This window comes from Terrapene carolina, unplaced genomic scaffold (assembly GCF_002925995.2).
Source record: "Terrapene carolina triunguis isolate 2854851 unplaced genomic scaffold, T_m_triunguis-2.0 Scaffold68, whole genome shotgun sequence".
Classification (NCBI taxonomy): Eukaryota; Metazoa; Chordata; order Testudines; family Emydidae; genus Terrapene; species Terrapene triunguis.
The window spans coordinates 19111372-19131963 of NW_020664419.1; the positions used below are offsets into that span (position 1 = coordinate 19111372).

The following is a 20592-nucleotide window of genomic DNA, read 5'->3' on the forward strand; positions in this document are numbered from 1 at the left end:
AATCTATACTCACAAACATAGGAGCAGAGCCACTGGAGTGGTTATATCCACTCTTATTAGGTAGCACTTCTGTACCAAAGAAACCGTATGTCAGTGGGGGGGGGGGGGGGGGGGGGAAGAGGAGAAGTATGGCCGTTGACAGTCCAAAAAAGTCTACTTGGACATATTCTGTTCATTCATCATTAGATACAGACCAACAAAATGAGGACAGTTTCAGTCCAGTACCCAGGCCAAAATAAAAGTGGTGGGGGGGGGGCAGGGGGAGGAGACGAGGAAATTTGCGGGCTTCAGAAGTCACTAAAGCTGCCATACCAAATCCTCTTCACTGACTTTTCTAAAAAAGGGAGGTTTGGATACAGGTTAAGATTTTGCAAAACTGCCAGCATGAATAATGGTCTCTATAGTATACCTAAATTTAAAGTGGAAGATAATATTCCTTCATCAAACCTAAGCAGTCACTGACTCAGCCACCAGAGGAGGAACTACTTATAGCACTAATGAGACAACAAAAATAAAAGAAAGAGTTTAATACACAAAAACAAAAAATCCAATTGAAATGAGCAATTTATGCAGATTGTACAGATCTATAAAAATATAGATTTAAGACTTGTTTAAATATTCATAATAGAAAGGCTGCAAGCACTCACAACAGATAGATAAGGAAAGATTAGAGAAGTATAACAAAGAATGGTATGCCGCTATATCTCTAATAAATGGAAAGTCCCGATAAGAGAGCCTGCTCAATGAATACTATGAAAGTAAATAATAATCCATTACACCATAGTGTGATTAATGTATGATTAAATTATGAATACAGTCCAGTTACAGGGAATAAGGCAATTTTTTTCCTGAGAGATTTGTTTAAGGGCATTTGAGTGTTTCGATTGAAAGAGGAATTCATTTTAACTTTACATGCATGTAGTGATGTTTACTTGTTTTTTGTTCAGTATCAATACACCTAGGTTATTCAAAAGGTACAATATATAATTAGAAAAATACTTAATAAAAATACAAGTCAGTGCGGTAACTCCAGTGATGGAAAGTTATCAACCAGGTTGCACAAAGTGATATGGAATTTGGTTGGAGTGATCAAGTTGGTTTTAGACCTGAAAGAACTGCTGCCAATATGAGAAGGGGCTGCTATTATTGCACATTATTTGGGAAACAGAAATTGTATCTTAACTATTAACAGCCTATTCCAGAAAGGAATTAAATAGGGTTGAACAAGTTTATTTGATCTTTTGAGGTGGCCTACATTTGGATTGGCAGAGAATTCCCTAAGTGTATTGAAAATGTAACAAACGCCTCTACTCCAATGAGTTCAAGTGGTCTAACAGAAAATAACTTTTCCCTATGAGTGAACAGGAAAGGGCATCCTACTCCTCACTCCTTCCCTTGGTATTAGAGCTATTACTACTGCAATAAGGAAACAAATGATGGGAACAAAAGTACAGGTTCTTGGTTTTTTATATATAGAACACATGCAGAAGTTGTTATATTGGCTAAGGAAGTTGCCACAACAGTTCAAGAAATATACAGGTAATATGGATCTATTTCAAAATATAAGGCCCCAATGCTGCATAGCTCTTAGCATTGCACAGGCTCAGCTACTTGCCAGTGACAAGTTCTGCCTTACATTAACATGGTCAATTTACTCGAGTCTCCAAAACAGATTAAATATGTAAGTATAAAAGTCAGATGAATAGGATATAGCAGACAATTGTGTACAAGTAAAAAAGTGACAGTAAGAACTCAAAGGTAATACAAACAAGATACCGAGGTTTTGAACTGTGAAACCAAAACTAATACTTCAATTTACTACTGAAGCATAGAAAATTCTCAGATTTCTTATGGCAAAACCAAATGCTGAGTAATGCTAAAGCAGTAGTTCTCAAACTTTTGCATTGGTGACCACTTTCACACAGCAAGCCCTCCGAGTGTGACCCCCCATAAATTAAAAACACATTTTTTATATTTAACATTATTATAAATGCTGGTGGTGAAGTGGGGTTTGGAGGTGTAGGCTGACAGTTCATGACTCCCTGAGGGGTCACGACCCCCAGTGCTAAAGAATTTATGCAATTCCAAGAAAAAGAATCTCTTGAATGTATTGCAAATTGAAACACTACCAAATGGCCTTTATAAATGTTTGTGTACTAGATAAGACAGTCAGTGCCATGAGTCAAATGCAAAGTTATGTAAAGACACTTTGTACATCTTCCAGTTTTCAGTCTGTAAATCCCAAGTACTATTTAACCTGAAAAATATGGAACTGCCTAGTTATGATACATATCCAAATCACATGGTTGGCACACTTTTCGCTTAATACTGACTTCTACTGCAAAGCTGCATTTGGATTGTCCATTGGCACTGGCAAACCGGAGAGCTACTAGACCACTCTGCTGTATGCATTACTCTTTAAAGAACTTGCAAGCAGGCCTAATAAGGTGGCAGCTAAGTTAGCCATCTCTGGTGTACACATGGAGAAACAACATTCAGGTTCACTTGTTTCCTGCAGATTGCAGCTATCTGAATAGTTTGCTGGCCAGGCAGCCAGATAAGGAAGCCATTGGAAAGTGTGGTAAATATAGCAGCTGAGCTAGGCCTCACTGATGTTCTAAGGGAGCCAGAAAGAAGGCAGTTGCAGGACGTAGGCTCATCACATTGGTAACAGATTCCATTTGCTGAGGAAAAAAAGATGGTTACTTGCTGTATTCCACTCAGGTGTGCATATGCCCAGTGCACTGAAGCCAGAACATTTTGTTTACCAGTACCCATGGGGGCAGTGCTTGTGCCCTGTGGCTCTAGCCTCTGCCCTAGCTATTTAAGGGCAGTGCCACCCTGACACCCCCCCCCCGCCCCCAATTCCTTCACAGTGAACATTAGTAGTAGAGACTCCGATACAAAGGGGATGGAGTGTGGGTCTCCCCCTATGTCCCAGAGAACAATTATAATACAGCCACGTAACCGTCTTTTCCTTTTCAAGTGGTTGCAGACTTGTATTCTACCCAGGTGACTCACAAGCAGTACTCTTATGACAGTGGTCCCCAAACTTTTCATGGTTGCGCCCCCCCCCCCTTACCCTTGTCCATGACCCCCTGCCATCCCCGGAAGCCGGGACCAGGAGCAGGGTCATGACTCCTGGGGGTGGGGGGGGGGTGCATGTGGACAGGGGTAAGGTGGCCGAGGCTGGAGCCACAACTGGGGGGCAGGGCTGGGGCTGGGAACGGAGCAGTAGCTGCGTCCGGGACAGGGGCCATGGCTGGGAACGGAAGCTGCAGCCGGGAGCTGCTGCTAGAGCAGAGCAGGGGGTGGAGCAGGACACCTCACAGTTTGGGGATCTTTGTCTTAGGATGTGGGACTTGGAGTCTACTGAAAGAACGGCTGCAGGACTGCTTTCCTGAAGTTTGCATCTGACCTAAATGCCATGGTATATCACATAGTGCCTGATAAAACTATGTATAAAAGACCAGGTAGCAGCTCTGCACATGTCCAGTACTGAAACATAACTGATGAATGCGATCAGTGTTGCTTGGACCCTTGTCTAATGAGCCCCCAATCTCTGAGGAGGCATGGTCTGAGCTACTTCACATGCTGATTTCCAGGAAGTTATCCACCTGCAAATACTTTGCACAGAGACTGTCTGACCCCTCATCCAATCTGCATACGAGACGAACAAATGAGGTGATGCTTGAGAAGGCTTAGTTTTGTCCAGGTAGAATGCCAAGCATTGTCTTACATCCAACATGTCAAGTCACTGTTCATCTGAATTGGAATGTGGTTTAGGAAAGAACTCCACTAAAGAAATCACTTAGTTGTTATAGCTACAAGGAAGGCTGTCTTCTGGCACAGTAGGGATAGAGAACAGGTTGCTAGAGGCTCAAACGGAGCCCCCTCAGGACAGTATTAAGGTCCCACAAGTGAACAAGCTCTTTCAGAGGTGGATGGAGATGAATGATTCCCCGTTAGAAACCTCAACACAAGGGGTTCAAGAAAAATTGACTTCCCTTGGATGAGCGGATGAAATGCCAAGATTGCTCCCAAATGAATCCTAAAACAAGGTGAGAGAGAGAGAGAGAGACCAGAATACTGAAGGTGAAATAGGTACTCCAAAGCATCCTGAATACAGGCCAGCATCAGCTGAATTCCCCAAGCAAGCGACTAATCTGAAAAACGCTTCCATTTAGCCAAGTTGCTCTAGTAGAGGGCTTCCTGCTGTTAAGCAACAACTGTCGAACAGCTTCCAAACATCGTTCCTTCTCCTCCAGCCATGTAGCATCCACTCCATGAGTTGTAAGTACTGAGCACTGGATGCAAATCAGAGCTAAATCAGCAGATTAGGATGAAGAAGAGATATGGGAGGCTGAACTGACAGATTGAGACGGTTGGAGAACAAATATTGCTTTGGCCAAGTTAGACCAACGAGAATCACTTTGGCATGATCTAACTTCAGCTTGAGAATGACCTGTGGGATTATTGGGATAAGAGGGAGGTGTACATCAAAACTGATCCCCAACTAAGGTGGAAGGCATCAGTTAAGGAGCCTGGACTGAGATCCACTTGAGAGCAAAATTGAATGGCATTTCTTGCTGTGTCTCATCGCAAAGAGATTGATAGTTGGAATACCCCATTCTGCGAAGATGGAGCTAAGCACATTGACTTCAGAGACCCATTCATGATTCTGGAAGAAATTCCTCCCGACATGTACTGCCAAGTGATTCTGGACTGTTGGGATGATGCTCTCCCTGATGCAGAACTGCCCAACTTTACAACTGGTTGGAGTGGGATCCTCCCTGCTTGTTCACATAATACACTGCGATGGTACTGTCGGTATGTATACGAACTGCCGTGCGCCTGATGTGATCCCAAAATGCACAGCAGGCACTGTAAATGGTCCAGAGCTCCAGGATGTTGACATGGAGGGAAACTTCCTATTCCAATCACAAGCCCTGAACCTTCAATGCCCTTAGATGCACTCCCCAGCCTATTGAGGAGGCATCGCTGACTACAGTCCTGTTCGGAGGGAAATGCACAAAGGGAACTGTCCACCACTGAAAGGAGCACAGAATCTCCACAGGCACTTGGATAAGCCTGTCTAATGACAACATGGATGACAGACTACCTTGAAATATGCTTGAAGAGGGCGAAGGAGTAGACATGCAAGCTGGACAACAAAAATGCATGCAGCCATACGGCCTAGTAACCCTAGGCATACATAGATTGTAGTTGAAGGTTGAGATTGAATTGCCAGACAGGTTCTGAATCACTTGAAAACATTAATTCAGTAGAAACACTCTCGAACTTGTAGAATCTAGTAGAGCTCTAATGAGGTCAATTTTTTGTGATGGTTTTAATGCCAACTTCTCTCTGTTCAGTGTGAGACCTAGAGCTCCAATTCACATTACAGCTCCTTGGCCATGGGGGAGGAATTGTTCTCTGGACTTGCCTCTCACTAACCAATCTCGCAGGCACAAATGAGTATCTCTTTCTGAGATAAGCTGAGATTATGGCCATGCATGCTGTAAAAAAACAAATTGCTGAGGACAGGATGAAGGGCAGCACAATGTACTGATAAGTGTTGACCTGCCATGACAAATCTCAGGAACCTCCTGTGGCTTGGGAGGATTTCCATGTGGAAATAAGCATCCTGAAGGCCAGGACAGCAAACCAGTCTTCTCAAAGCAGGAGGTTAGTTGCTAGGGTGACCTCATGGAACCTCATGTATCTGATATATCTGTTGAGTTGCGGAGATCAATGATAGATCTCCTCCCTCCTTTCGATTTGCGGACCTAGAAATACTGGGAGTAGAACCCCTTCCCCTGATGCTGTAGGGAACCTCCTCTATAGCTCCCTGCGCAAGCAGCCTGGACCTGCTGCAGGAGAAGTGTCTCATAAGAGGGGGTCCCTTGAAGGGGGGCAGCCAGGAGGGAAATGCTGGAATTGTATCTCAGTGCTTATGCAGCCTTTGTCCATGGTAACCATATCCCAAGCACTGTAAAAGCAAGACAGCCTGTTTCCAAACTGAGGAGACAGAAGGGCAGGTCACAACTGGAATGCTGTCCTGGACATGCAAGTTAAAATGGCTGCATGTTGGACAGCGAGCTGGCTGAATGAAATTGGACCCAGAAGACCTTCACCTCCGTGACTTATAACCCTGCCTGTAAAAACCTTGCTATCTCTTGGGAAAGGATGTCTCTCAGACACCGGTGAGGAAGAATATTGCAGAATCATTTGGAGAAGAAGGGTTAGGGAACAACGGAGGCCAGTAGGTACTAGGCCAGAGACCCCATCCTTACTGAGGGATTTGTGTTGGTCCCGGTACTGATGGTGATCCAAGGATTGAGAACAGTGCTTCGAAGGTGAGGGGGAAGAGGAAGAAGTTCCCAAACCAGATCTTGAGAAGCCCTAGAAATCATCTGGTGGGAACTGTGGAGCCACTCCTGAGGAAGAAATAACCATCAGCCTCATCCAGAACCCAATACAAAGAAGTCATCAGTGCCGAGGATGAATGAGTAGTCGATGCTGTCAGTACTGGAGCAAACAACAGAGCCAAGTCCGAGTTCAGCTGAACCGGATGAAAGTGTCTGTAGTAAGGACATCATCAGTACTGAAGACAGCATCCATTCTGATGAACCTCTCAATACCACAAAGGACTTTGATTGAGACGCTGCAGTCTTAGCCTCAGGTGGCGTGGAATATGGTGCTGACAAGTGAGACAGCTCTGCAACCCAACCAGATGTTGCCAGTGGCACAGCAGAAGAGATAGAGGTAGAAGCCATGTCAGCTGACAACCCCTGGACTATAGGGGAATCATGAACATAAAGGCAAAGCAGGTCTGACACTGTTCCAATGGCATGGAGACGATTGGTGCCAATGCTGTTGTCATTGGTACTGGACTCAACGAGTGCCTAATGGCCAATACTGGAGGTGACGATACAGAGTCCAACTGATCTAAATGTGGTACTATGGAGGGGCTAGATGGGCCAGCTCTATAATACATACCAAAGGACTCTCAGTGCTGGTCAGCACTCCTCTTAGAAGACAATGAGGAGTCCCTCCAAGTCCTGGAACAGGCCTGGCTGGTCTCATGGGACCTCTTCCTCGAAGGACCTGAGGAAGGAGAATGACCTCTCTTCCTGTTAGGGGATGTACCATATCTCAACCCAGTAACCACACAGTGTTGGGTACAAAGAAGAGCGCAGGGCTAGAGGACCTTAAGAGATCCCTGGTTCTGAAGCAGGGGTCATGGCCTGCTCTAAGAGGCACTGTTTCAGATACAAGGTCTCTTGCCACCTTTATCCTCTTCTTAAATGAATTGTATATAGAGAACCTTTCCTAAATGTGCCCCTCTTGCAGGCACAACAAAAACCACGTGAGAGGGTCACTACTGGGGATAGCTACCCCACACAACAGACAATGTTTAAACTCTGGTAGGGGCATCACCCAGGGCAACTATCCATCCTAATTACTATAACTTAACCTAAGGGTACTACTAAGCTACACTAACAATGAACTATATACAATAAATTCCCAGAGAAACAGAAACAGTGTGAGGTGAAACACCACACAGAATGCTCTGACTCTAGCCTGGGGTGGTCAGAAGGAACTAAGGGGGGTGGGTGGTGCTGCCCTTTAATAGCGAGGGGAAGGGCCAGAGCACCATCCAAACAGGTACTGCTAAGCAAAATTCCCTGGCTTCCGTGTGCTGGGCGACACACACCTGACTGCAACTACATGAAGAACCACCAATTCTATAGAAGTTCCTAGCAGTCTGCTAGATTAACTTCTCACTCTCTAAAGCTCTCTTTTGTGGACAGCAGTGAGCCTGAAATCAGAGACACGGAGGGAAAATGACTGAATTGCCCCCTATTGTGGTAGAAAAGACACTGTCAAATCCACGACTAGTGTCCAGAACAGCAGATACCCATGTATGAAGGTTTCAGTCACTACTTTCATTAATAAAAACAGGTTATAAAAAAATCTTCATATGCTTTACTACTAAGCTCATTTCTACTGTTTTTTTGCATTGTAATTAAGCAGAATCTCTAAGGAAGTTGACAGAAAATATATTTTTTTAGCATCCATTAGGTTGTTTCATTTTTATAGTAATGAGCACTGAAGAACTACAAACTTAAACAGCTGAATATGACCTGGCCCACCCCAATGTACTCTAGTTCACTTTTGAATAATATACATGTTCCTTATAAGTAAAAACACTCAATGAAATTTTGAGGTACTTTCTTTAATTTAAAGAGTCTATCATTATTACAGAAACAAAGTTTATAAGTAGAGAATCCTTATAAGGATTAATCCTTGGCATGGTACGCTGCCAAGATACAGTGTAGCTGCAAGGGCTCTATGTGAATCTTCATATGATAAGTTGCTTTCACACATACATACACACACTTGCTGAATGATCAAAATACTATTTTTACCAGCACAATGGAAAATAATGGCTCTCAAATAGTCCCTTTACCAGTGTGTCCTGAAATGTTTGTACAAAAGTAGAAATACACACCATATTATACTGTAGCATTAAACCAGTTATTATGTAGGAAGTTTTTAGGAAATTCATCTCTATAAATTGAAATTTGTGAAATATTAAAATGAAAACTAACGAGTGTTGGTTACTTAGAATGAATTCTATTTTACTGGCAGGTCAGATACATTTTTTTGTTTTTATAAATTTCTAAAACCAGATGAACTCAAACACTGAAGCAACATACATAGGCTAAGAGAATTCAATATTGTTCCAAGGCACTTACTGAATCTCCATGACTAGATGAAAACCGGAACAAATTAGGTCTGACCAACAGTATATAATATAAAAATAACCTTTTGCTTACAATTTACAAAACGTATTACAATCTTTATCTCTGCAAACCTGCAATTCTGGCTGTATGTCCAGAATTTTTTTGTTTTTAAATCAGAAACTGTTTTCTAAAATTTCAGGGCAAATAATTTACAAATAAGATACACATGAATTTAGAACGTGCAGAGATTTCTTACATCTTCTGTTAATATTTTATGATTGCAACTTTATCAAATTATATTCCTACTTGCCCTGTACATATACAAAATAATGCATACATGGTAATCAAAAGTTAGCAAAAAGTAGTCCATAAACTCAATTTGTCAAAAGTATCACTATATTAACAAATGTCTACAAGCAGCGTGTAACAGGGTTAAAAGACATTAAGGCAATAATACTTGGAAGTTACAAAATAAACCATATGTAATACTTTCTCCTAGGTGTAATAAGGCAGGTAGATGGCCCCAGCAAAAAGTTAGGTTGTAATACTGGAATCCACTTTTGTGAATAATATTTAAGGTTTTATGTGGGAAGTAAAGTAAAAAGTGTACCATTCTGTAGTTATAACTACACTGTTGTGTGTTAGTCCCCAAAAAGTAAAGAGCGGAATACTATTTATTTCGTTTTCAGTGGCACTTGACTTTTCCAGAGTGACCATTTTCTTTTTCATCATGTCCATTCTGATGGTGGCTCTCTTGGTCCTCTTGGCTTTCCACAACGGTTACCAAAACCTAAAAACAGAGAACATTTAAATTCTGTCAACTTTGAAAAAAGCAAATTCAGAAATATTAGCATTGAGAAGAATTGCTATTGTTAAAGCTGTTTCAGCATCTCCCACTTAAGATATTCCTATTTTCAGGGACTTACAAAACTTCATGTAGTCTCAATACAAGAGTTATAAACACAAGATGCTTGTAATAACTACAAACATGAACCATTCAGATACTTTTATATTTCACTATTTAAACCCAAATTTGGAAGGTACTTAATCCACAACGCCAAATTACAGTCTTTTATAATTTGCTTATTTTATTCCCCCAAATACCATGATTTTGGAAAATTGTTTATTTCCTCAGGTTTTCGTAACTATACAGTGAAAATGTGTTGTAATCGTTAAAGCAGTTCCTCAGATTTGTCACCTAAAGAGAATAGCCCAGGTTTGGGAATTTCCCTTACATCTTCAGCCATGAAGACCGATGCAAAGAATTCATTTAGTTTCTCCGCAATGGCCTTATCTTTGAGTGCTCCTTTAATATCTCAATCATCCATTGGCCCCATTGGTTATTTAGCAGGCTTCCTGCTTCTGATGTATTTAAAACACTTCTTGCAATTACTTTTTGAGTCTTTGGCTAGCTGTTCTTCAAATTCTCTTTTGGCCTTCCTAATTATATTTTTACACTTGATTTTCCCGAGTTTATGCTTTTCTATTTTCCTCAATAGAATTTAACTTTCATGTTTTAAAGGATGCTACTTTTTAAAAGCGCTACTAAATGGAATATATACACTGAACGAGTAAACATTTATATATTTATGTACTAAATTTAAACAAATACATAAAAGGGTCAGTTTTGAATGGATGGCAATTACCAATATCTGTGATTTCTACTGGAATTTCTGTAGTTTGACCTCTTCTATCAGTGGAACTAGAAAGAGGAATCTGAGGTATAGTATCAGCTGGTGTTTTGTTGCCCATTTCAAGATTATCTGGAAAACAAGAGATTTTAATATAAATATTTGAGGCAAGCAATTTTTGTGGTATTCTTAATTTCAAAATGATGCTTTCAAGTCAAACTTGATTCAAATTTTACCCTCTGTAGAAAACAGCCTTTATAAAATCCATGGCTAATAAAAATGTTTTTATTCCAGTAGAAACAGTTATTTTTTCTTTTAACCCTTCCCTGAAGTGTTTGTAACCCAGGAACTGCAGCACTGAGAACTGAAAGTGCTTATAGTAAAGTTTCAGCAGTTGAACTAATTCCACTGGTCTTCACTGACCAATCTTAGAGAAATCCCCATATTAAAGTCTCACTTATATCAATATGAAGTAAAGAAGATTTAAAAATTCCTTTCTGTTTTTATTTTCTAACCAACTAGTATCAAAGGTAACTATGAAAAATACGATTTAAGTTCACAGTATCTTTAATATATTCATATAAGTAGCTGTATTCATGCTTTCCTTTCAGCTTGTATTTGGTGCTTCTGAGCAATAGAACAGAATTCATTGTAAATACTTCAGGCTTACACCAATTTAACCTCATTAATGAAGCTCCAAAATAGAGTGTTTGTGAAAATTAGCTCATATTGTAAAATAAAATGAAAATTAACTCAATATTTATATAGTACATACAGACGTAGAAGAGTAGTTTGGAAATGAAGGTGAAAAGATAAGACTTCGTTTGTACATTAGTATAACGGCTACAATTGGGTAGGAATAATTTTTAAGTCATGTTGTTGTAAACCGAACTATTATTGTAACAAAGTGCAATAGGCTACAAAAACTATGGTAGATTTAAAAAAGGATAAAGAATTTAAGATGTTTGGTGACTATGCAATGCGCATCCCCTGCAGCTAGGTCAATTCAGTAGCTAGATCAAACAGGGTAACTAACTCCTTTTGGCCTCCCATCATTACTTCAAGGTAACTCACAATGGACTGTAACAAGGCAAGTTGTTAGTTTGAAAGTTTCATTTACATTCAAGAACTAAATTAATCACTTACCAAGTTTTACACATCCAGCTGTTTTCAAGCCCTGTTAATATGAAATATTGTATTTTAAATGTCTGTAGGATACCTCAAAATAATTTGTTAAAGAATGTCTGAGATATTCAAAATAAAAGGAAACATTTTTGGAAGGAGATACCATAAGCAGAATTGGAAGATTTTACACTTCCTACCAGTGGCGTAGTCAGGATGGGACATTTGGGTGGGCGGGCAATGACAGGAGGTCGGGGGGGCCCACCTCCCCCCATCCCTTCCAGCAGGCCTTGCGTAGGGTGATGGATGCTCTGGCCAGGGTCCCCCCGGGGCCCTGGATGCGCACCCAGCTCCGGGAGGAGATGCCGCTCTCCAGCGTGCATGACTCCCAGCACTTGTTCCTGTCCCACCACCCCACGCCAGGCCTGGCTCCCCGTGGAGGCAGGCCTACCTTTTTTGAGGAGCTCCTCTGCCGCCAAGCCGCACACTCGCTTGCCCGCCCTCCTCCCAGTGGTGGATTACCACTGGGTCATGCCTAGGGGCCCCAGCCAATTGGGGCGCTCCCATCCCCCAATCCGCTCCGCCCAGCGCTTCTACCAGAGAGCAGGGTTAGGTGTGGGGGCTTGCCCCGCTTTGCTCACCTGGTGCTTCTGCTGGGGAATGGGGCCAAGCCCCGGTGCCTTGACCCCACTCCCTGGCTGGAGCACCAGGCAGAGCCAGGCAAGCACTGGGGCCGGAGCAGAGTTGGGTCTTGGGGGTGGGCCTGGATGCTAAGTGGGTGGGCTGGGGGCTACGGAACACTCAATGTAAAAGTATGATAGTCTTGTGGTAACGAGCTGATAGTTAATACATGAATTACTATTAAAATTATTGTTTTCATTCTGGAATGTTGGCAAAATAATGTAAGTTATGACGCATTAAAGATGACCTGGAAAGCTTTTAAAGTTTGTTCACTTTTTCATTTTATGAGACTCATGGCTAGGGCCCTACTAACTTCACGGTCTATTTTGGTCAATTTCATGGTCACAGGATTTTAAAAATTGTAATTTCATGATTTCAGATATGTAAATCTGAAATTTCACAGTGGTAAAACTGTAGGGGTCCTTACCCAAAAGGTGATTGTGTGCACGTGTGGGTGGTGTCACAAGGTTATTGTAGGGGGCTCGTGGTATTGCCTGCCTTACTTCTGCGCTGCTGCTCATGGTGGCGCTGCCTTCAGAGTTGGGTGGCCGAGAGCGGCAGCAGCTGGCCCGGAGCCCAGCTCTGAAGGCAGCATTGCTGCCAGCAGCAGCTCAGAAGTAAGGATGACCTGGTATGGTATTGCCACCCTTACTTCTGTGCTGTTGCTTGTGGGGCACTGCCCTTAGAGCTGGATGTCTGGCCAGCAGCCTCTTCTCTCTGGCCACCCAACTCTGAAGGCAGCGCAGAAGTAAAGGTGGCACTACTGCGATTCCCTACAATAACCTTGCGGGCCCCCCCCAACCTCCTTTTGGATTGGGACCCCCAGTTTGAGAAATGGTGGTCAACCTTTCCAGACTCCTGTACCCTTTCAGGACTCTGATTTGTCTTGCGTCCCTCAAGGGGGTCAGTCAGGGGACAAGGGGAGCGAGGGTGTTGGATAGGGGGTGAGGTCCCGGGACGGGGCAGTCAGGGGACAAGGAGCAGGTGTGGATAGGGGGCGGGGGCCAGGCTGTTTGGGGAGGCACAGCCTTCCCTACCCAGCCCGCCATACAGTTTAGCAACCCCGATGTGGCCCTGGGGCCAAAAAGTTTGCCAACCCCTGATCTAGCATATTAATAATGACTGCAATAATGAATAGAATTAAAATTAAAGTGGAATTGACTAACCAGTTAAGTAGCTGCATGATTTGGTCACTACTAGCACAAGATCATTCTAAATCTCTAGCATAGTTAGGACAGTTTATTACATAGGCCGAGAATTTAGTCTTCCATCCTGACAGGTTTGGAAGGTTTTTTTGGACCTTTTAATACTCTCACAGGTTTTCAAATTTATTTAATGAACTTTCTGTCTTGTGGTTGAAATCAAGGCCACTTCTATTATAATGTGGTGGAGCTCTTAATGGGGACCTGCAAAGAAATATACTGGGCTGTGCGCAATGTTTCTTCCCTTTTCTTTTTTTGAGTTCTTTATGATATGAAGAAAGCCTGAAAGGTTGAGTTTTTTGGTTTGTTTTATTTTTTTCACATTAAAAATACAAGCCTTGGGCAAAAGCTTCCAAAGTGCTTAAGTATCTTGGGAGCCTATGTCCCATTTTCAAAAGACTTCTAAGTTTCTAAATTACTAAGTCACTTTTCAAAATGTGAGTTAGGTGTTCTTGGAAATTTTACCCATAGTCTACCCTGAAAGACAATCGATTTCACTTAGTGTATCTAAGGCATTAAAAAGTGATATTTATTTTAACTGTTTTTGTTAACCTCTTTTTTAACTAAAATCACTTGGACGGCAAAAAGCTCCCAACCCACATTTCTCAATCATGTAAAACCTTCTCTAACAGTAAAACCTTCATATTCTTTGTACTTTTAAGAAAAACACCTTTTGGAAAATATCTTCTCAAGCTCCTTATACATCAAAGGATAGTCATAATCCTAATTTACACAGTAATAAATTAATTTTTTTCATTGCAGGTCACCTTTAACATGTCTACAATTATGTATGGGGCAAGGATTGGTGAAATGTAGTTGGTTGCAATGGAAAGGAAAGAGGGATTGTTCCTAGCAATGTAACTTCAGAAGGCAAAGGAGAGTAGTTTGAGTGTAGGTAGCATTTAACTCATTTCATAGAACGTTCAATTTCTGACTTTAATTTTCACTTCTGTCTAAAGCTAGAAGAGCTCTGTGCTACCACTTCATCTGAAGTATCGGTGACAAAAAATGCAGAATGTTAGCACTCAAAATTCAGAACAACAGCATAGAAAAGCAGCTCAGGTTTAAATGCAAAAATTAAATTGGTATAGGTCACCAGTTAAAGCAAAGGGGAGTTAACTTGGTCAGTTGAAGTTTATCAACAATTATAACTAACATTTTTAAAAAAAAATTCTTTTACCATTTGGCTGTATATTCAAAAGGTTAGTTCCAGAAGCTAAAAATTAACATGGACTTGTCACTCATACTTACTGTAGATTCTGTTTGTTCAAGAAGATTCTGATCATGCAGTATACTCCTTTCAGCAGATTGTGAAAATGTAACAGGCTTGGTCAAAGGTGCATCTAATAAAAACAAAATCTTAAAATCAAAATATATTTCAGAAATGTATACACTGTGGTCTCCTGAGTTTCAATACTACACCAAGGACCTTCCTAACAAAACTTTAGAGATAAGTTACATTAACAACCTTTTCTAAGAGATCTTTAAAACAAACAGTATTCAGAATATTTCTAATCAACATTTTGTTCAAGACACTTAATGAAGAACTTCCAAGATTACAAAGTGCCACCAATTAAAATGCAGAATCACAAAATTCCCTTTTTTGCTTAAAATTGGATAGAATGTACTACAATCGGGGAATTCCAGTTGGTAGGCAACTGGGTTAGTTTTTAGGTAAAATTTAAAAAATGCAATACACCAACTGCAAAAAATGTTATACCTTGAATATATACACAACATGTAAAACTTGGATATGCATTGATATCAGAGTCCACTAAATTCTATTTTGACATCTCAGGCTAGAATACAACATTATATGCAAAAGAAATATTTTAGAGGGAGATTAAATAGATATTTATAAAGTCACAGTTACAGATGGTACAAAGCCATGGATTACAAACCCAAAAATTCAGAGCTAGGGTTAGATCTGAAAGATCAAAACATGTCAAGCTAAGGAAATGCACAAATAACCATAATTCTTCCCTGTAGTGACACCATACAAAAATATGATTCAGATTATGGCGTTTTAGCATTTTTTGTCTGAATTAAATATTTAAAGACAGAATTTCCTTCTCACATCTCCAGAAGATTGTTTAGGTACTACAACTGTACATTTTCATACCTTAAGGTGCCTTGATTTCTTTCAGGGTTAACCTTCAGTCTGAATTTCCTGGGTTTGTAACACTTTCTTTTGAGATAATTACAGCATCCCTGATTTTTTTTTAAAAAAAAGCTTTAGTTCTCAACCTTAATTCCATTTTAAACAATTTTTGTCTGCAAATTTCCTTTTTAAAATGTTTCATACATGGGAACTACACAAATTCCAACAATGTTACCATGTGATAATTTTAATGATTTGAAAATATGAAGCAAAAACCTTATTTTTTATTTTAAATGTTAACTTTTATGACGAGATTCACCAATATGCTCTGGCTATTTTACCCCACTCTGTAGAAGTGCCAAGCAGTCTTTCCTGTCCTCCAAACTCTCCTGTGTACAAATATGCCACCTAGGTCTTCCAACTGCCTGGATCCTGCATATTTCCCTGTGCACCCCGTTTTCTCCTCCCTTTCTGCTCTCTCTTGAATAGATCTGGTTCAACAGGTAGCTTTTGTGGAGACATATTTAGGATTAATGGTAATTTTTTGCAATTTTTCAAAACAAAATTTGCCAGGGTTTAGTGCATTACATCTTCAGAGAAACTGAAGAATTTGCCCTCATTCAAAATGGCCTTCATCTCCCATTGTTCTCAATGGGAGATGCCAAGTTGCACTCAAAATGGTGGCCTCCTATGCTGCCAGGAGGTAGAAGAGAACACTCAGGGAGAGATGCTCCTCTCAAAATGGTCACCAAGTGAGGGCAATTGTGGTTTTAATCTTTGTCATGTCTCATTGTTTTCCATCATTTTGAAGAGGGCTGTTCTTTGTGGATTTTCTGTAGAACATTAAAAGTTTCTCATTCAGCAAATAGTAAATAGTTACAAAAAGTAATTGGGGATTTTTTTTTTTTTTAATTCTTTAAATGTAGCCTCTGGACAAGGTTTCTGTGAGTTTTAACTATGTGAGAAGTGTGAAGGGTCTGCATTATTCCATTACAGAGATCATTCAGAACAAAAAATTTGTTTGAATAGGGTGCTAACTTGCTTAAGGAGCCCATTTTAATTAATTTTGATTCAGACAAAACTAATTTATTTATGAATTCTCAGAAAATAAATACTACGCTCCAGGAGTAAGTGCTCTAAAAGATGTGTGGAAAATCCAGTTCATCCTTAACTATGGATTCACAAATGGCACTTTCACAACCCAGGTCATTTCTATACAAAATTCTCTAGAGCATTACCAATCTGCTCAGACCTGATTTACATTAATTCCTTTTATTTATTTACTAATTAAAGCCATTGCTGGTTTTATACTGATACAGACCCAGTGACTGATTTATTAGAGTTGGAAATGTTATCTGTTTCAATATGGGCTTTATGCCACAGTAGCACTGTGCTAAATAAATGTAACAATACTGGACTAGACTGCTGCTTCTGCTGGACACAATGGAGTCGGGCAACAGGAAGCTGTTTACAGCTCCCTTATTCTCTGCACAGTCCTAGACATTGCTTAGAGCAGCCTAATGCTATTATACGATAGGGACTGTTGCCAGCTGATCTGAAGGACCATCAGCTAAGGAAAGGAGTACAGCATACACCAGCCACACTCCCTCCCCAACCCCTGCATTGGCGGTTACAAGTATACTGAAGAAGCAGACAAGTAAATCTTTAGTGGAGGGGGGGGGAAATACAGCCAGACTTCTATCCCTGCGCAGGGTGGAAAATCTGCTCCATTCTCTTCAAACTATCCTTAATATAGTGTTACAAGCTTTTAGTATACTGTATTTTAAGAACATATCCTTTTTTCAGGAAATGTTGACAGGCCATAAACTCAATTTTTATCAGCACTCCCACCAGCTGTATCCAGGTGCATGTACTAATGTATTCCTATGCTAAATGTACGTAGGTATAGAGAGCACACCGATCAAGTTTGCAGATGACACAAAGCTGGGAGAGGGGGTGCCCATACTTTGAAGGATAGAGCTAAAATTCAGAGGGATCTTGATAAATTGGAGAGCTGGGCTATAGACAAAATGAAATTCATCAGAAACAAATGTAAGGTGCTACACTTGGGGGGGAGAGGGGGGAGGGGAGAATGCATGGGTGGGGAAACTGGCTTGATACCTTTTTAATTCTTTAAAACAAAAAGCAACAGCACCCAGAACTACTGTATTGGACTGATTTTATTCAGGATTATTTTATTCCCCAAACCTGTAAAACATAACGGAAGAGACTCACTCTGATCACTTGCTAATACAAATGATTCTGGTGTTCTTTCTGGTAGTGGGGGAGAGGAGTCTTCACTCACATCAGCATCTAAAGTCAAATGTATTATTGTAGTTAGACAAACTAAGAATGACGTAGCTTTGTTTAAACAAACAGAATTTTTAACAACACTTAATAGGTCAGTTTTTACAAGTCCACAAGGCATTGTATAAAGAAAAGTTTAAAGCCAAATACAGATGCAACAACAGGTTTATACATCAAATGAAAACATTTCCTCTATCATTCTCATATTTTAGTGTGCAAACTCTTTGGGGAAAGGGCAGTGTCTTTGTATTCTTCAGTAATTAGTTCACTGACAGTGTTCAACAAATCAAATATCAAATGAAAAACTTTCTGTTCAGATGCCTAATGTCCTTCAGTTTGTGCTTGGAAGAGGGGTGGGGGAGGGGGAGAGTGGTGTTTGAGAAGTTTTTAGTAATAAGCTCAAAACAGTAATACAAATAAAGAAAAAAAAACTTAGTGTGCCTGTTTAGAGCAATGAAGCAAAAACAACGTTTTGCGCTACCTACTCTGAATTTAAAGAGAATTAGCATTCCTCTGTACTAGAGAGCTCTGCTATTGCTTCTTGAGCTTTGATGGTTGTGTCAGTGCCAATAGCAATAGTGCAGTGTATCCACAGTAGCCATTTTGTTTTACTTACAGTTCTGCCCTGTGATAAATGAAGGGGAGAGGGGTGGCTCCCTTTTATGGACACCCAGCCAGCCAGCTACAAAATCCCTGTTAATTGCTGTTCTCTACTTGCTTTACCTGTAAAGGGTTAAAAAAGCCCATAGGTAAAAGGAAGGGAGTGGGCACCTGACCAAAGAGCCAATGAGAGGGCTAGAACTTTTTAAAATTGGGAAAAAACTTTCCCTTTGTCTGTCTGTCTGTTGTTCTCTGGAGAGAGGAGACAGAACAGCAATGCTGTAAGAAGCTTTAAACTAGTTATGAAAAATCATCAAATCATACCTAGGAATTACTTATCTGAACCCCAGATACGTAAGTAGATCAGGGAATGTCTAGGAAGACGCGATTACGTTTCTCTCTTATTTCTTTATGGCTTGTGGACTCCTCTGTGCTAACCCCAAAATGCTTTTGTTTTGCTTGTAACCATTAAGCTGGACCTCAAGAAAACTATTCTTGATGCTTAATTATTATATTTGCTCTTTTTAAATCTAGCAATAACCTAAGTTCCAAATGTATTTTCTTTCTTTTTGTTTTTAATAAAATTTACCTTTTTAAAGAACAGGATTGGGTTTGTGTGTCCTAGGAGGTTTGTGCATGTTGTTTAATTAGCTGGTGGCAACAGCTGATTTCCTTTGTTTTCTCTCTCAGCTCTTCCTCGGATGGGGGATGTAAGGGCTTGAGGGTACCCACAGGGAGGAATTCTCAAGTGCGCCTTCCTGGGTCCAAAGGGTTTTTTTTTTTTTTTTTTTTTTCACTTGCATGGTGGCAGCATCTACCCATCCAAGGTTAGAGAGAAGCTGTAACCTTGGGAGTTTAATACAAGCCTGGAGTGGCCAGTATTAATTTTTAGAATCCTTGCGGGCCCCCATCTTCTGCACTCGAAGTGCCAGAGTGGGGAATCAGCCTTGACATGGCCCATGTCTATACACAGCACACTAATCAACCTTTGTAGGCACACTGCCGCTCGAGTTTTTAGCCCACAATTTCAGATTTCCTAAAACAATGGCTTGCTAGAGACTTGAAAAATGTTTCTGCAAGCCCATGGAAATTATGAGAGAAGAGGGGTCAAAATCCCAACTCCTTTAGAAACCATTCATATCCATGGCCTGTTTGCAAAACGGAAACAAAACAAGACAATTTTCTATTGGAGGTAAGAGAAGACTACTATTTGTTATTAAATATTGTTTTCTTTGCTGGTGGTGGGTTTAACTTTATGTAATAGCTGTTGCTGATCCCCCATTTTGTAAATGTATATGGTTTTGATTAAGGATATTATAGAAAATGAAGTAGTCTGGTGTCCACTGAGATTTAATGATACTATGAAGGATAAAATTTCATTAAGCAGAATAATTTAACAGATATACTGAAAACCATCTTTATTTAACAACACATACAGGCCAGCTGAAGTAATCAATGCAAAATGCATAATAAAACAGTTTGTAACTAGACACTGTAGGGACAGGAATTGCATCTTCTGTGGGTTCTCATTGTCTTTTTCTTAGTTCTGATGAGGGGCAGAGTTGCATGGGAATGCCCAGGAAGAAGCAGGTAAGAATGGACAGTCCAATATGTAGTGCTCCTATCTAATGGCATTGTACTGAAGAGCTGGAACATAATGCACGTGCAGGGAGCCAGAGGGGAACAAACTGCAATTTGCCTCTTGCTCTGCATTTATTTCCCGTGAAGAGCTCCCTGTGGTACTCTCTTCCCAGTAGGCTCATTTCCCTATCACAATAGATGTATTCCATCATGGCTTCTCTGTCCTCTTCCCTGAATGTACACAAAAAAGGTTGACTGTCCTCAAACTTCTGTTTCTTGTCCTCCACCTCAAATTCTACTACTGTATATTTTCACATCCCTATGATGGTCACCATTTCATCTCTTGCTCTGCCTTAGCATAAAGATAGGTCAAGCATCTGCTCCTTGTGGTGCTGCCTGTTCACTATCTTGGTGTAACTAACATTTCCAAATTGTGGCTTTGATGCAGTAGTGGTTTCTAAACTGAGAAATAAGGAGAGAGTCAACAGGCATATTAATGTATTGACCATCCTTGAAGTATCAAGGAATGTCATAAAAGTAGCATTCATTTCCCTTTCAAATTCAAAGTCTAAAGATAATCTGTAAAAGAAACTGAATATGAGCCCTTTTTGCTT

General features: G+C 40.5%; 1 protein-coding gene across 2 annotated transcripts in view; it reads right to left on the bottom strand.

Moving 5' to 3' along the window:
* Window positions 1-8246: 8246 nt before the first annotated feature.
* PTPN12 (protein tyrosine phosphatase non-receptor type 12) overlaps window positions 8247-20592 on the bottom strand; it is a 148538-nt gene continuing 136192 nt past the window's right edge. Inside the window, exons 14-18 of one of the 2 annotated variants that reach the window (XM_024196972.3) lie at window positions 17726-17803; window positions 14641-14732; window positions 11531-11561; window positions 10400-10516; window positions 8247-9543 (exon numbers count right to left, since the gene is read on the bottom strand). In XM_024196972.3, the coding sequence (XP_024052740.2) occupies window positions 9482-9543; window positions 10400-10516; window positions 11531-11561; window positions 14641-14732; window positions 17726-17803 (380 nt within the window). In that variant the 3' untranslated portion in view covers window positions 8247-9481. Of the gene's footprint in view, window positions 9544-10399; window positions 10517-11530; window positions 11562-14640; window positions 14733-17725; window positions 17804-19736; window positions 20441-20592 lie in introns of those variants that run through there. The other variant, XM_024196971.2, reaches the window with a different exon arrangement.